The sequence below is a fragment of the Thrips palmi genome, unplaced genomic scaffold (genome assembly GCF_012932325.1).
Source record: "Thrips palmi isolate BJ-2018 unplaced genomic scaffold, TpBJ-2018v1 HiC_scaffold_8, whole genome shotgun sequence".
Taxonomy (NCBI): Eukaryota; Metazoa; Arthropoda; class Insecta; order Thysanoptera; family Thripidae; genus Thrips; species Thrips palmi.
The window spans coordinates 10,444,762-10,458,947 of NW_023144635.1; the positions used below are offsets into that span (position 1 = coordinate 10,444,762).

Here is a 14,186-nt window from a genome sequence, read left to right on the forward strand (position 1 = left end):
AGATTGTCCATTTTTTTTAACGGAGATCTCCGTTTTTTTGAATTATGGATTTTCTCCGTAAAAGTATGGAAGTTACGTATATAAATGAAATAGAAGCCTTACTTATTAAAAAGAACAGACTAATTCACGTTATCGATGGGTTGGGTGACCAACTGATTAGGTGTTCCAAGAGTACGCCTGCCCTAAAGCGACCTCGCCTTTGGGTTTCCGTTCATTCATCCGATCCTAATAGCATGTGGTCAAGTGGATCTTCAAACAGTTTTGGAGAATATCACTTTCGTCTAAAAGGACACTGTTTGCCTTAACATCGAAGGTGGAAGGAGGGATGTAAACCGTTAAAATGCGTTTATTTCTGCAAAAATGCGGTTCATCTCCGTAAAAATACGGAAAATCTCCGTAAAAATATGGAAAATCTCCGTAAAAATATGGAAAATTTACGGAGCCTCCATTCCCAAAATTAGAGTAACTTTCTCCGTAAATTTACGGCCTTTTTTTCTGACAGTGCAGGGTCGGCACTGGAAGCAACTAAGCAACTGGAACCTCTGTCTAGAGTCCTTAAGTGTAAGGACTCTACCTCTACTCTGCCCTCTGCCCTGCCCCAGGCCCGGAGCTGCCGTTGGGTAAACACACGACGAACGCGGCTGACGCGGCGCGCAGCTTCCTGCAGCCGCCGCGGCCAGGGCGGCCAGGGCCTTGCCCAAGGCGGGCCTGCGCGCCGGCCGATTCCGAAGAGCGTCCTCGTTGCTCCGTCTCTCTCGCACTGCTTGCAGGCACGCGAGAGAGTGCGAGAGAGACGGCGGGGGCCGTGGCCCCGTGGCCGTGGGAACGGCCCCATTAACATTGCGACAAAAACGGTAACGACCACTGGAGCGATAATGGCGCCATTTCTCTTTCCCTTTCCTTCCGTCCGCTCGTCCGCTCCCCTTCGCGCCCCGCCACGCACAGTGGGCCAGAAGACCGGTGGAGGCGGCCAAAACTCTGGACACGTTTTGAGCTCCAGAGTCGCTAAACAGGACTCGAACCGAACGTGTGACCCCACCAATGGATTGCTCTCCGGACGAGGAATCCATTGGTGGGGTCACACGTTCATTTCGAGGCCTGTTTAGCGACTCTGGAGCTCAAAACGCGTCTAGAGTTTTGGCCGCCTCCACCGGCTTCTGGCCCACTGTGGCCCGCCACGCCCCGCGGCCCCAGTCTGTCTCGCTCGCACCCTCACGCAGAGCCCCATGAGTGCGACAGAGACAGCGCGACCAAAGACTTTTCTGGATCGTTCGGCAGCCAAACAGTCTGTCTCGCCCGCATCCCTCCAACACGCCCCGTCAGTGCGAGGGAGACGGAGCGACGGAGGCAGCCTGCAGACTGATTCCGAGAGTCGTTGTCGTCGCTCTGTCCCTCTCGCACTCATGAGGCGTCCCGCGTAGGGGCGAGAGAGACAGAGCGACGAAAACGACTCTCGGAATCGGGTCTGCTGCAGGGCTGCCAACAGTGAGACACCGTGCCGCGCCACTGTTGGCGCTCTGGCGGCGGCCGCGGCGCGTGCTGCGGTGAGGCCCTGGGTGAGGGCAGCGGGCTGGCGGGCGGCTCGCTCTGCTCGCTCTGCTCGCTCTGCTCGTTGCGTCGGGACGAAAAATGAATTCATTAATTGGGTCTCTAATTAAGGACCTTGAGGAGCAGGCCGCCTAGGTGACCCAGCAGGGCCGACCCCCTGACCGGCGCGCCGCGGCGGAGGTAATCCCTTGAACGCGCATTGCTGCACGGGAACAATGCGGTGCGACCACAAGCCGTGGCGCGGGGCGGCGCGGGGCGGGGCGGGCACAGTGCTTTTCTCAACGACTGCTGTCCCATGACGACCCCCGCTGGAGATTATTACCATAGCCAAGCCTTGCCACCCCGCGTGTCCGAATGGCAACCAACCATGGTAACGCGGAATCTGAGCCGCGGATCAAAACAAACGACCGGCCGGTTCTTTTCATTTCGCTAAAAAAAAAAAATTGAGTGCACTCGCATACAGCAGGCAGAGTGCGGCTTTTTCTTTTCCGGACGCCTTCCTACTCGATCCCGAGCGATAAGTCGATAGGCGGCCCGGCCACGTCGGCCACGTCCAAGTCGGAGTCGGTCGGCGCCGTTCGATTTGAATGTACAATCCGGCAGCGCGCGGCCGGACGGCGCGCAAGTGTCTTAGATATGGAGATGGCGTAAACTTTCTTCCCGTGCTCTAGAAACTGAAGAGTGTGCATGGCATGCTCCCCCAGGGAGTATGCCACAAAGCACGCTCCATCCTGGAGTGTGCTTCCTGGGGGAGCATGCCATGCACACTCTTCAGTTTCTAGAGTGCTATTTAAGAGAAACGCCGCCGCCCCTCCGCCCCCGCGCCGCGCACCCCTTGGGGCCCTGTCCGCGTCCGCCCCTGGCCAGCCCTGGCATGCTCAGGCGCGGATGGAGGCGCAAAGGGGTGTTTGCCCCTCCCACAAGCACCTAGCCGCCTGAAAGGTAGGCAAAAGGCCATACTTTGCACCTGTAAGTACGGGAAAAGTGCCGCTTTGCCGCCGCCCCCCAAAAGGCCGCCCCCGGATCCGCCCCTGGCAGGCTGGAAGAAAGGGCGGGCGGGCCAAGGCCTCGCCTCGCCTCGCCGTGCCCGCAGGCTCATTCCGAGCGGGGCGTTCGTCGCGCTCGCTGTCTCTCTCGCGCCCACGCGGAGCGCCCCGCGTGCCCCGCCAGTGCGAGAGAGACAGAGCGACGCGGCGGAAAAAAACCCTGATCGGGCTCCCGGCGGCCGGCTCCCTGCGCGCTGCGTGCTGGCCGCCTCGATGCCCGGGGGCCCCGGGGGCATGCAAACACGGACTCATTCACGTCGCTTTAGATATTGCACGCACCGCGCCGTACCGTCTGTCACCCCTCCCCCTTCCCCGCCCCGGCCGGGGCCCTGCGGGGGACCGCGCGCAAACCCTCCCCTCCCCTCCCCCCCTCCCCCGGCCCGGCGCCCACAGCTGATTCGCGGCGGCGCAAACCGTCATACTCCGCGCGGCCGTCACGTCACGTCCCCTCGGGCTGCGGAGTCGCTCTGTCTCTCTCGCACCTACACGGGGCGCCCCATGAGTGCGAGAGAGACAGGGCGACGAGAACGACTCTCGGAATCGGTCTGCGCGGGGCCGGGCAGGGCAGGGCCGCGGGCGTCGAGCTTCACACTCCCGCTTTCCAGCCCACTTTCGGTTTCATTTCGTTCCCCATTGAATAAAGGCCTGTGTGTCAGCCTTTCGGGTCGGCCTGGGCGCTGGCCTGGGCGCCCCCCGCGGTGTCGACGCCCGGGAACACAGGCGGCCGTCAGCAGCGGGGCGCGGCGGGCAGCGCGGCAACACGATCTGGAGCGAGGATTCGTTCTTTGGTCTCGGAGGAGTGGGGTTCAAGCAGGCCCGAAATTATTGCACCTGGCGCCTCCACTTCAACTCCATGGAAGAGTTTCCCAGTCACCCCAGTGGCGCTCTTCCAATCGCCAACATTTGGCCGGGGTCGCCCTCAGAACGCTAAACTGGGACCACAAATTTGTGTCTACTTACAGGAGCAAAGTATGGCTTTTTGTCTGCCTTTCAGGCGGTTGTCTAAGTGTCGCCCCTTTGCTTCTCCCCCTGTGTCCGCCACTGTCTGCTGGTTCGAGCAGTTGCTCAATTAGCAGTGCCCCAACCCGGTCGCAGTTAGTACTCAGCAGTGAGTGGGGCGGCACCAGGCGGCACCGCGGCGGCCGATGCGACAGCAGCGCGGCCAGTCATATTCCCCGGACGTTTGTATAACTAATGATATCTTGCGTCAGGATCGCGGACAGGCGGACGAACAGACAGACAGACAGACAGACAGACAGACAGACAGACAGACAGACAGACAGACAGAGAGGACGGACGGACAGACGATGCGGGCAGCCTCGCGGTCCACCGTGCAATTACCGGGGCAGAAAAGGGTTGAGGAGGGGGGAGGGCTTGTTACAGGAACAATCACTGCAGCCGGTAGCCGCCAAGCCGCCAAGCTGTGGGAAAGGACCAGGCGCGAATCCAGTCCGCCGGCCGCGTCGCCCAGCGTCGCCCAGCGTCGCCTGGCGTCAATGAGTCATTGATGCGGACGGCGGGGCGGGGCGGGGCGGGCGGGAAGGGTGGGGTAGGGCTGTGTGGGGCGGAGCGCCAACAACAACAATATGAAACGAATTAAAGGGCCCGCAGGACGGCGCCGCCTCCACCTCACGTTCCTCTCGCGGCCGCGCTACCGTTCGGACCGTTCGGGACGCACACTGGAGTGGGAGGGGTGGGGAGGGGAGGGGGCGGAGCGCCCGGGCCCCGGTAAGTAGTGCATATATTGTTGCAATGACTTGCGAAACAATGGGATTGGTCGTTTATTGTGAGTTCGCCAACGCTTATCGCCAAAGTCGCCTGGGGCCCCGGCGGCAGGCCCGTGGCCCAGCAGCCCGATACACGACCGCGGTGTGCCCGATAGTAAATCAGCGCGTTGCATATTACTGTACGGCCGCCGCGCCACGCCGTGCCACGCCGATGGGCCGGGCAGGGCACGGCAGGGCGACCCGCGTTACCCATTACCCGCAATGAGGCTGGAGGCTGCCATTAAAACGATTCGGCGCAGCAGTCGGGCTGCAGCGGACCCATTCCGAGAGTCGTTTTCGTCGCTCTGTCTCCCTCGCACCCTACGGGACGCCCAACGAGTGCGAGAGAGACAGAGCGACGACAGCGACTTTCGGAATAAGTCTGCAGCCGCGGCACAGCGCGCAGCGGCTGGAAATGTGTCGTTTCGCGGTCAATCTCTCGAGACGGGACCGGCCGGCCCCCTGGCAGTGCACTGCCGCAGCCATGGCCGCAGCCATGGCCGCAGCCACCACACTGGCTGCGGGACTGTTGCGATCTGCTGGTGCAGTACCAACGGCACCAACGCAATGCAGCGCACGCGTGTGTGTGCCTGTGTCTGTGTGAGTGTTTGCGAGTGTGTGCGTGCTCTACTTCCGCAGTGGACGCTCGCTGACGCAACGCGTGGACCTCACACACAACGGATGTGTTCTGGTGATGGCGGCGGTGGCAGCGCGCGATTCAAAGGCGCATACGCACGCGTGCGTTGCCCGCAGCCTCCAGCGAAGGGCGGCCGGAAGCGCTCCCTCTCTAACGCGGCGCCTCTCCGTGTGTTCCAGGGAGCAGTACCTGTTCAACGTGTTCGAGGTGATCGTGTCCACGCTGGAGACCAAGCTACAGCGCATCGAGAACCTGGACAAGGCGGTGGAGCACCTGATGCGGCGCGTCGAGGCGCTGGACTCGCGCGTCAACGACAACATCGACAAGACGGACTCGGTCATCTCCAAGCTGCGCGCCATGGACGCGCGCCTGTTCCAGGCCGTGCCGGGCGGGCTGGCCGCGGCCGTGGTGGGCGGCGGTGCGTCCACGCCGGGCGGCGCGGCTGCGGCGGCAGCGGCGGCCGCCGCGGCGGGCGACATCGACAACAGGCTCGTCTCGCTGGACCAGAAGGTGTCCGACATCGGCTCCAAGCTGTCCAACCTCAAGAACCAGCTGGACACCAACTTCCTGCCCGCGGACGACATCAACGCCGAGGCCAGCGAGAAGAAGCCCGTCAGCATGAACGTGGTGGACATCGGCAAGGTGCTGAGCGCCGAGGTGACGCGCGAGCTGCAGGCGCTGCGCACCGCCACGGCCAGCGTGGACCGCCTGGACCGCAAGCTCAGCTTCCACATGAACGTCGTGTCCGAGAGCCTCGGCAAGGTGCTCAACATGGTGACGGACGTGCACGACGCCGTGGTGGAGCACGTGGAGGCCCCCGCCGTGCCCGCCGGCGTCTCCCCCGTCTACCGGAACCGCACGGCCACCACGACCACCACCACCACCGAGTCGCCCCTGGCCGCCGCCAACGCCGTCAAGCGCAGCAAGCTGGACCGCCTCGTCAAGCAGATGCACCCCATCCTCAGCGTGTCCGAGAAGATGGACGAGGTGTGGGACGTCGTCGTCGGCACCAAGACCTCCGTGGACGACCTGGTGCCCAAGTCGGACGAGCTGCTCACCCAGGTAAACACTCAGAACGCCCCTAGCTCCCCAAACACAGCACAACCTAACCTAACCTAACCTAACCTAACCTGACTCTGTCGTCGCCTCTCGACGTCGTTCTTACGCCCCTCTATGACGCATTGCAGACGCAACGTCAGGAGCGCGCCATCAACGACGTGCACGCCGACCTGCGCCAGAAGGCCAACAAGATCATCGCCAACCTGGACATGGTGGAGAAGCGCCTCAAGAAGCAGGAGGACGAGGTGGTGAACCTCGCGCAGCGGCCAGTGGCCGCCGAGCTGCTCCTGGACCCCACCATCGACCGCCTGGTCGAGTACGACTCCAACAGGTAGGCCCCGCCGTGCTGCCGTGCTTCGCCACCACCAGGCCTCTTTGGCCCAGCCGGGCAGTGCGCAGCACAGTGGGCCAGAAACCGGCACAGGCGGCCAAAATTCGAGACGCGTTTTGAGCTCCAGAGTCGCTAAATGGGGCTTAAACCGAGCGTGCGACCCCACCAATGGATTCCTAGTTCGGAGAGCAATCCATTGGTGGGGTCACACGTTCGATTCGAGTCCCAATTAGCGACTTTCGAGCTCAAAACGCGTCCGGGGTTTTGACCGCTTCCAACGGCCTTCTAGCCGACTGTGCAGTGTGCACCCTGGAACCTAGACTCCACTCAAACGAGGGCGTCTTGCAGGTACTCCGTGGTGTCGAGCAGCAGCCAGGTGTCCAACCGAGACGACCTGCAGCCCGAGACGGACCCGCTGCCCGGAGTGCTGCTGCAGTCCAACTCGCCCTCCAACTCCATCGCGGCCACCACGACGCCCGGGCCCATCTTCAGCGTGCAGGGCGTGACGGTCAGTCCCTGCGCCCTGCGCCATGCGCCATGCGCCCCGCCAGTCCCGTGCAGGCCAAGGGCGGATCCAGAGACGGGTTCGGGGGGCGTTGTTGGCCACCTGCAGGGGCAAAGTGCGACGCTTTGCCTACCTTTCAGGCGGCTTCATCGCCTTCTGAAGGGCAGCCCCCACATCGCCCCCACCCCCTGGATCGGCACCTGGGCCCCACTCAAGGCTCAAGGTCGCCAAGGCCAAGGCCAAGGCCACGCCGCTATTGTCTGACTGTCTAACCGGCCGCTCGTTCGCCCCCAGGTGACTCCCAGTGCCCCGGTGCCCACCACCACCCTCAGCCCCCAGGCCTCGTCCACGGTCACCTCGACCCCGGGCGGCGCCACCTCCGCCGCCGCGTCCGCCGCGGCCGCCGCCAGGGCCTCCAGGAACAGGGGCGTCATCTTCCCCTCCGTCAAGAACAAGCCCACCCTCACCAACACGTCCTTCGCCACCGAGTTCTTCAACATCAAGGACGTCAAGGGCTACTCGTGCGTGGACCTGCTCAACGCCGGCATGCGCCACTCGGGCGTGTACTACCTGCAGATCCGCGGCACGACGTACTGGTTCCTCAAGGTGTTCTGCGAGCAGGAGATCGCCGACGGCGGCTGGACGGTGCGTGGGGTGGGCTCGCTTGAGGAGGGGGGGGGGGTTACTTCTAACTTCGGTGCAAGTCTTAGACATAAAAAGCGGCCCTTGCTTTTGCTTTTCCAAACACCAGGTTATCCAAAGACGCGATGATTTCGGCGACCCCCGAGAAAACTTCAACCGAGACTGGGCGGACTACAAGAACGGATTCGGGGATCCCGCCAAGGAGTTCTGGTTAGGTAACGAGAACATCTACATGCTCACCAACAACGAGGAGTACCAGCTCAGGGTTGAACTGGAAGATTTCGAAGGCAACAAACGGTAAGCTGTCTTGTCTTTTCGCTCGCCGCGGCCTACACTGCGCACGCTTGTGCCATGCGGCCGCGGCGGGAAGTCGCTTCAGGGTAGGCAACCCAACGGGCGCGCGCGTACTGCACGCCTATGCAGGCCGCCTCGATCTTGACTTGCCGCCGCACTAGCGCAAGAACAACACGTCAGCTGTGTCTGTGCGTTCCAGGTATGCCCAGTACTCTCACTTCAAGATCTACTCCGAGGCGGAATACTACAAACTTGAAATCGACGGATACGAGGGCAACGCGGGCGATTCGCTAAACGACCCCTGGTACGGATCAAACAACAGCCCCTTCTCCACGTACAACAGGTGAGACCAATTCCCGTAGTTCCCGTTTCAAACCAACTCGTCGAGCTCGTCAACTTTTTCCATCACGATCGTTCCTTTTACCCAACAGAGATAACGACAGATCGAGCTTGAACTGCGCGTCCATGCTGAAGGGAGGTTGGTGGTGGAAGTCATGCGGACGAGGACTTAACGGCCTCTACCTAAACGACCCGCAGGACTTGACTGCTCGACAAGGTATGGAATCACATCCTTAAGGATCGTAATGACAATTGTGTGCGTGCACTCTCATGTGTTTCTCAAATTGGAAATGGCCCTTTTTTTTGCAGGTATTGTTTGGTTTAGGTGGAGGGGTTGGGATTACACGTTGAAGAGAGCCAGCATGATGATCAGACCGAAGGGCCCAGGAACAAGCCCTTAGTAATGTAAAAATCTCATCAACTGCCATCGATCATCCCATTCATCAAAGAGAGCACCTACTACACATGTGTCGGTGATTTTGACCATATTTATCATGTCACAAAATCAATTCATTGAATACGTTCCCCATTAAATATCCCTAAAATTTAGAAATAGTATTAAATATTTTGTGTTAAAATTTATCCATTTCGTAGCTGCATTCAGATTAAGCATTGGTGTAAGTTGTGCTCAGAGACAGATCTTATCAGTATTTAATGCTCAATAAGAGCCTCAATTAGCAATTAAATCAATTTTTGGAGTGAAATTTTTTTATATTAATTAGGTCATGTGAGTGTATTTTGGCCATGTGGTCACTAAAACAGCAAAAGCATTCTTAAAGATCATTGCAGACAGTGAACCATACTACCTCTGGATTATCTAAATTGTCTGAGCAGGTCTTGTGAGAAACAATAACTTTGCAAGTGTGATACAAAGATATTGATGTTTTAGGAGGTGCCATGTTTCTGAAAATGAGTACCCATGTATCATAAGCTAAGAGCTTTCCAGTTTTTATATCTTGAAACTTACAAATTTAGGCAGTTCAATGAACTAACTACTGGAAATGTGTGTACATATATATATTTGTATATTTACCATGAAATTTTGTCTCTTGTTGCTTGAAATTATACTCTCCTTCCTTTAACAACCCGCTTGTCTAAAATGTCTTAAAGCGTTTTGAAAGCAAAGGAGACAAAATATGGTATTTAAAATAAAAGAAATGGCTCTACTGCTGCTTCATGAATTGGGGCAATTTTCACCCTTTCTGATATTTCCTTTTTATCAGCAAGTTCAGAGAGAATGAAAATTGAGAGCAATGCGCCATGAGCAGAGGGAAGAGTTGTGATGTTTTGCTGCATAGATAATGTTGCCTGAAAGGGAGAAAGGTAAACATTGGTCCTAAAATTGTTTGCCAGCAATTTCTTAAAACTTTTCATAAACCAAGGGAAGAAACCAAACCTCTTCCTGACAAATTAACTGTCACAATTAATGTGACTGAGCCACCTCGAGCCACATTGAAGGTGCATGAGACTTCTTTTCTCAAAAATCATTTCAAGAAATCAACTCTATCATTATTGCTATTCAGTGCAACATTTGGTGCAAAAAAAATTCTGTCAAAAACATGCTTTTTTCCCCTTTGAGGTGAAGGTATTCTACTTTGGCTTCTGCTAAATCAGCTTTGTTCTGTTCTTTATTTGCCACAGTTAAAATTTCATTACATTCTTCTAAGTTTCAATTGCAAGACTTCGAGCCTCATTTTTTGTTTCATGTTCTTTGCTTACTAATTCAGTTGAGTATCTGATGGCTGCAATTCCTCATGTGTATTGTACCGGAATTGATGATTCCATATATTTTGTCAATCCATTTTAATTCATCTGCATTCTGAAGTTAGACCACATGAAAGTACCAAAATTTTGTATTTATTGTATTGTAAGTGTTTTTTCTTTTTGTTTTATTTTGTTAGTTTGTGTGGTTTTTCGCCAGAAATGTGCATTGGCACAAGATACTCCTGAACAAAGGACACAAAATTTGGTGTGGAGTAGTATGTGACTGAAGCAAATACATGAGTGCATCTCAAAATGAACCAAACAGGTTTAGAATTGTCTAAATTTTAGGTTTGTAGGTGGACTGTTACTATACAAGAGTGGTTGCCATTCTTCCAAAAAGGAGAATGCACACTGGTGTCCTTAAGTTGTCCTTCTTTTTTAGGTTTAGAAAAATTTGTAAAAAAAAACCATTGATTTTTTTTGTGTTTTGTTTTTAAGACTTTTTGTAATAAAACATTTAAAGTTGTAAATAGTATGTGGAAAGTTGTATAAAGAGAAATATGTTTGTAATACAGGTTTTATTTTGTACTTTGTTCCTTACCCAATCCAAGAAACATGCAATAAACATAAAGTAATAAGAATTATCATATCACATAGAGAAATAGTAGCACAATCACTATCACATGGCATTAACAGGAAGACCACGGATGACAAGAGCAGCTTTGTTAAGAAAGCGCAAGGCAAGTTTTCTAGACAGACAAACCGCTTTGCACAAGTCTGGAGAAGATTTTCCACCTATTACTGAAAGGAAAAAATGTGTTGTCAGTATGTAGTCACAGCAATTTACTAAAGCACTTTGGTAAAATCTATCTTACTTTGAGTAGAATTTATATTCACATTTTTGAAGTCATTCTCTAAACTGTCAAGATTGTATGGAACTTTTTGGCCACCTGAAAAAGGAAACAATCTGATGAGGCAACAGACACACCAATTTGATATAATAAGGTCAGAGATGTCCATCTTACTTTTAATTCTGTTGCTATCCAAACTTTTAAAATCTCTATCTGAACCATCAGTACTATCATAACTTCTTCCACCACTGCACCATGACCTCAAGAGCTCCTTAGTCATTGAGTTAATATCGACATCCAGCACTTGCCACAGCATGCCAACCACACATGGGCTATAAATTATTGATTGGGGAAAAAATCAATATATGTAGTTGGACCAAAAAAAAAGGTATAATAAAGGTAGGAACACAAATTACCTGCCAGAAATCAAATAATTGTAGGATAAAGATGTCATTTCCACCCGGCCTCCCAAGTGATTCAGGCTACTAGAACTGCAACCAAAGAGGAAGACTACAGCCTTGTTGCGGGCTGTGTCTACACTTTTGGTCAAGTACTGATTTCCACCGCCATGACCACAGTATCTGAAAAATTCAATGAAAAAAAAATTAATTTATAGAATGGACATGCTTTTTGCAGTGATTCATTCAAACATGTAACAAAAGCACTTACACAAACAAATCATTGTCTTGTAAACCACTTAAAAATTGTTCTGAGGTTGGTGCAGTATTGTACACTCCTTTCCAGTTTTGAGCAACAGGCCAAGTTGACATTGTTTCAAATAATTTCTCCAGATTGGGAAGATTTTTAGCAGGGTTAATGACATAAAAACAATTCTTTGTATTTATTCCCTTCCTGAAAAAGATGTGGTAGTTATAAGCTGTTGTGAAAATGATACCATTTAAATTAGATTTACTTTGACCGTGCACTAACTTTATGACTGATTCCTTGTGGCAATAGTACAATGCGTGAAGTAAATGGATACTAGGCATTCGTGTAAAAGATTGATCCTGCAGGGGTGATATAACTTCAAATGGTAAAATGTCCAGTTCCTGAAAGAAACAAGCCACATCTCATGAATACTATCAAAATTCTCCTATTAAATTACCAAAGTGGATGACTAAAACACACTTCATCAACCAGAAGGATAACTGGGTGTCTCTCAGCTCGATGTAAAGCTGTGCTAAAATTGGACATCACATTGCAGACATTCTGGCTCATATAACTTGCAAACTTTTGATCTTTGAAAAGAGAGGAGACCACTGTTTTAACTTCAGAAGATGAAAGTGACGGACAGGATGCCAATAAGTATAGAATGTTTCTAGCCTTTTCTGTCATATCCTGATCACCAGTGTCTTTCCTGTGCAGAAAAATTAAACTCAGAATTCTTGACTATTCATAATAACAATAGTAAAAATTGTACCATAAAAAGAAACATTAGGTAAAAAATGTTACATTTTGTAAGATGAAACAAACGAATCAATAGCAGTCTTCACAGCTAGCTCCAATTTTTCACTTACTAGTCTTCCCATGAACAGGCAGAGCCAACCTCCTAGCCACATTTGCATTTCATTAACTATTGCCTGGAACAGGAGAAAACATGTTTATGCTCATGCTAACATAAAAGCAGATGGTGGATGAAATTTTAATCTAATTTGTATTGTGGCAATTAGGCATACTTGCGTTTAGTTACATTTTATTTGTTGGAACACTAAAAAGCCACATGCAGATGTGGTTACCTAGAAATTACTGGAGAAACTACACTTAACAGTTGTTTTCTTTTGCGATGTATCAATTACGCTAGGGCACTGACAATGGGATGCATCCATGGATTTACACAGCTTGAGCGCACCTGCTGCTTGTCACCGCCTGAATTACTGTGACAAAACAACTAATTTTGACTGTATTGCTGCCGCTGCATTATTGTTGTGTGGCTAGTATTGAGAGTCCAAGCTCGCTGATGTCGTTTCACGTCATCTCCTCAAAAGGTAAATATCTGGAGCCACGCTAATACGACAACCGACATTTTTAAAAATTTGAATGGCGCATTGCAAAGAATGGATGAATACGATTAATAATAATATACGGGTTGTGGATGTGTAAAAAGCACAGTTCAACCACTAGTGGCAAAAAAATGCAAAAAGTACTGTGAGTGAGGCAACCCTGTGTGCCACCAATACCTGAATCCTACTTCCCCGCACTGCTAAGTCTCTATAACGGTACATAGAATGACTATTGTTATAGGATGCACCTCACCTCAATTCCCAGACTGCATTCTTCATGAATTCTTCGGCGGTCGTCTGAACGTTGCTCAAATTTAGACAGGCAATTACGAATAGCTGCCATAAATGTTAGTCTATCCTCACCATCATCAAGAGGTGGCAAAAATGTTGTGAAAGGCTTCTCATCATTCCTGCAAAGTTAAATTTGAACTTGAAATTAAAATAAATGGTACACAAATTGGCACTCTCCACCTGACTGACTTCTGTCACACAGTCAATATTAAGACATGAAAGGTGCTTACACTTTCTCTGAAAGACTCCCGAATGCAAAACGGGTCACATACATGCCAAGACCACGATTTACATTTTCATTTCTGCAAGGGAAACGAGACAAGGGGTCCCATTCTAACGTAACCTGAACAGCTGTCCATTCTTCATGTAGGGTCAGAAGAACAAAAATGTAAAAGAATATGCTAAGATCAATTCCTAATATATGTTTGAAGTCAAAACATGGCATACCTTTTGGCAACTCAGCAAGTCTCTGTTGTAGCCCAGAAAATCCAATGAATGAACCTTCGAACTGAACCCTTTCTAACATTGATTGTATTGTAGCAGCGTCAGTCTTTTGCTCTCTAGAAACATAATAAGTGAAACAATATGTATTCAGAATGATGAAAATTATTCAACCGTCGACTCACCTCAACCTTCGCTTTAAATGGTCAACCATTTTATTTCTTAGTGTTGCGCCATGACTCTCTGAAAGATGGAATATGGCTTCTAGCTCATCAGAAGATTTAAATAATAACTGGGCGAGGTGTTTATGAGTAGCTGAAACATGTGTAAAAATAAAGAATCAATTAGCACCAGGAGCTGACTAGAATAATTAATCAAACATCAAATTGAAAAGAAAGTAACTTTTATAAAAGGGTCCTGAGGGCTCACAACCAAGACATGACAGAATCTCTCTCAACTCTTGACATTTATCTCGAACATCTAAAGTTATGGTTTGATCCATTTTCGGAATACACGATATTGAATGAATTGTGACAAACAAGTGATGGATGCTGAGATGAAACTACAAAAACAACATTTCTTCTGGCCTGATTTGAATTTGACTGCACTTGACAGTTCAAACTGCTCACAGCCTTGTTCAAAAATTTAGAAGTCAGTATAAAAGGCTGCCACCCGTCTGCCGAAAAAATAAATCCTATGCAAGATAAAATCGATGTTGACTTCCAGTCTGCT

At 51.5% G+C, this 14,186-nt stretch overlaps 2 protein-coding genes across 4 annotated transcripts in view; one reads left to right on the plus strand and one right to left on the minus strand.

The window, feature by feature from the left end:
- The window catches only part of LOC117653986 (angiopoietin-2), a 114,381-nt gene extending 103,940 nt beyond the window's left edge, over positions 1-10,441 (plus strand). The window contains exons 1-9 of one of the 2 annotated variants that reach the window (XM_034400083.1): positions 4,793-4,960; positions 5,177-6,059; positions 6,185-6,387; positions 6,736-6,895; positions 7,187-7,537; positions 7,644-7,831; positions 8,028-8,171; positions 8,260-8,384; positions 8,477-10,441. In XM_034400083.1, coding sequence (XP_034255974.1) covers positions 4,845-4,960; positions 5,177-6,059; positions 6,185-6,387; positions 6,736-6,895; positions 7,187-7,537; positions 7,644-7,831; positions 8,028-8,171; positions 8,260-8,384; positions 8,477-8,568 — 2,262 coding nt within the window. In that variant the 5' untranslated portion in view covers positions 4,793-4,844 and the 3' untranslated portion in view covers positions 8,569-10,441. Of the gene's footprint in view, positions 1-4,792; positions 4,961-5,176; positions 6,060-6,184; positions 6,388-6,735; positions 6,896-7,186; positions 7,538-7,643; positions 7,832-8,027; positions 8,172-8,259; positions 8,385-8,476 lie in introns of those variants that run through there. The other variant, XM_034400085.1, reaches the window with a different exon arrangement.
- Positions 10,431-14,101, minus strand: LOC117653988 (separin). Of its 2 annotated transcripts, none has more exons than XM_034400090.1 (13): positions 13,857-14,101; positions 13,640-13,769; positions 13,461-13,573; positions 13,244-13,373; positions 12,976-13,132; positions 12,175-12,302; positions 11,851-12,079; positions 11,653-11,771; positions 11,392-11,574; positions 11,139-11,303; positions 10,897-11,054; positions 10,747-10,821; positions 10,431-10,666 (listed from the first exon to the last, which is right to left on the minus strand). In XM_034400090.1, exons 1-13 carry the CDS (start codon positions 13,954-13,956, stop codon positions 10,551-10,553), a joined length of 1,803 nt encoding a protein of 600 aa, XP_034255981.1. In that variant the 5' UTR covers positions 13,957-14,101; the 3' UTR covers positions 10,431-10,550. The 2 variants fall into 2 exon arrangements, with proteins under 2 accessions (XP_034255981.1, XP_034255980.1); XM_034400089.1 differs by having other exon boundaries at positions 10,431-10,672; positions 13,857-14,100.
- Positions 14,102-14,186: the final 85 nt, after the last annotated feature.

Bases quoted from the DNA above. Each gene is read 5' to 3' on its own strand.
- LOC117653988 (XM_034400089.1), bottom strand. From the start codon at position 13,956: ATGGATCAAACCATAACTTTAGATGTTCGAGATAAATGTCAAGAGTTG. The intron at 13,574-13,639 runs GTGAGTCGACGG...TTATGTTTCTAG, and splicing joins CATTTAAAGCGAAGGTTGAG to AGAGCAAAAGACTGACGCTG. The intron at 13,374-13,460 runs GTATGCCATGTT...CCCTACATGAAG, and splicing joins ACTTGCTGAGTTGCCAAAAG to AATGGACAGCTGTTCAGGTT.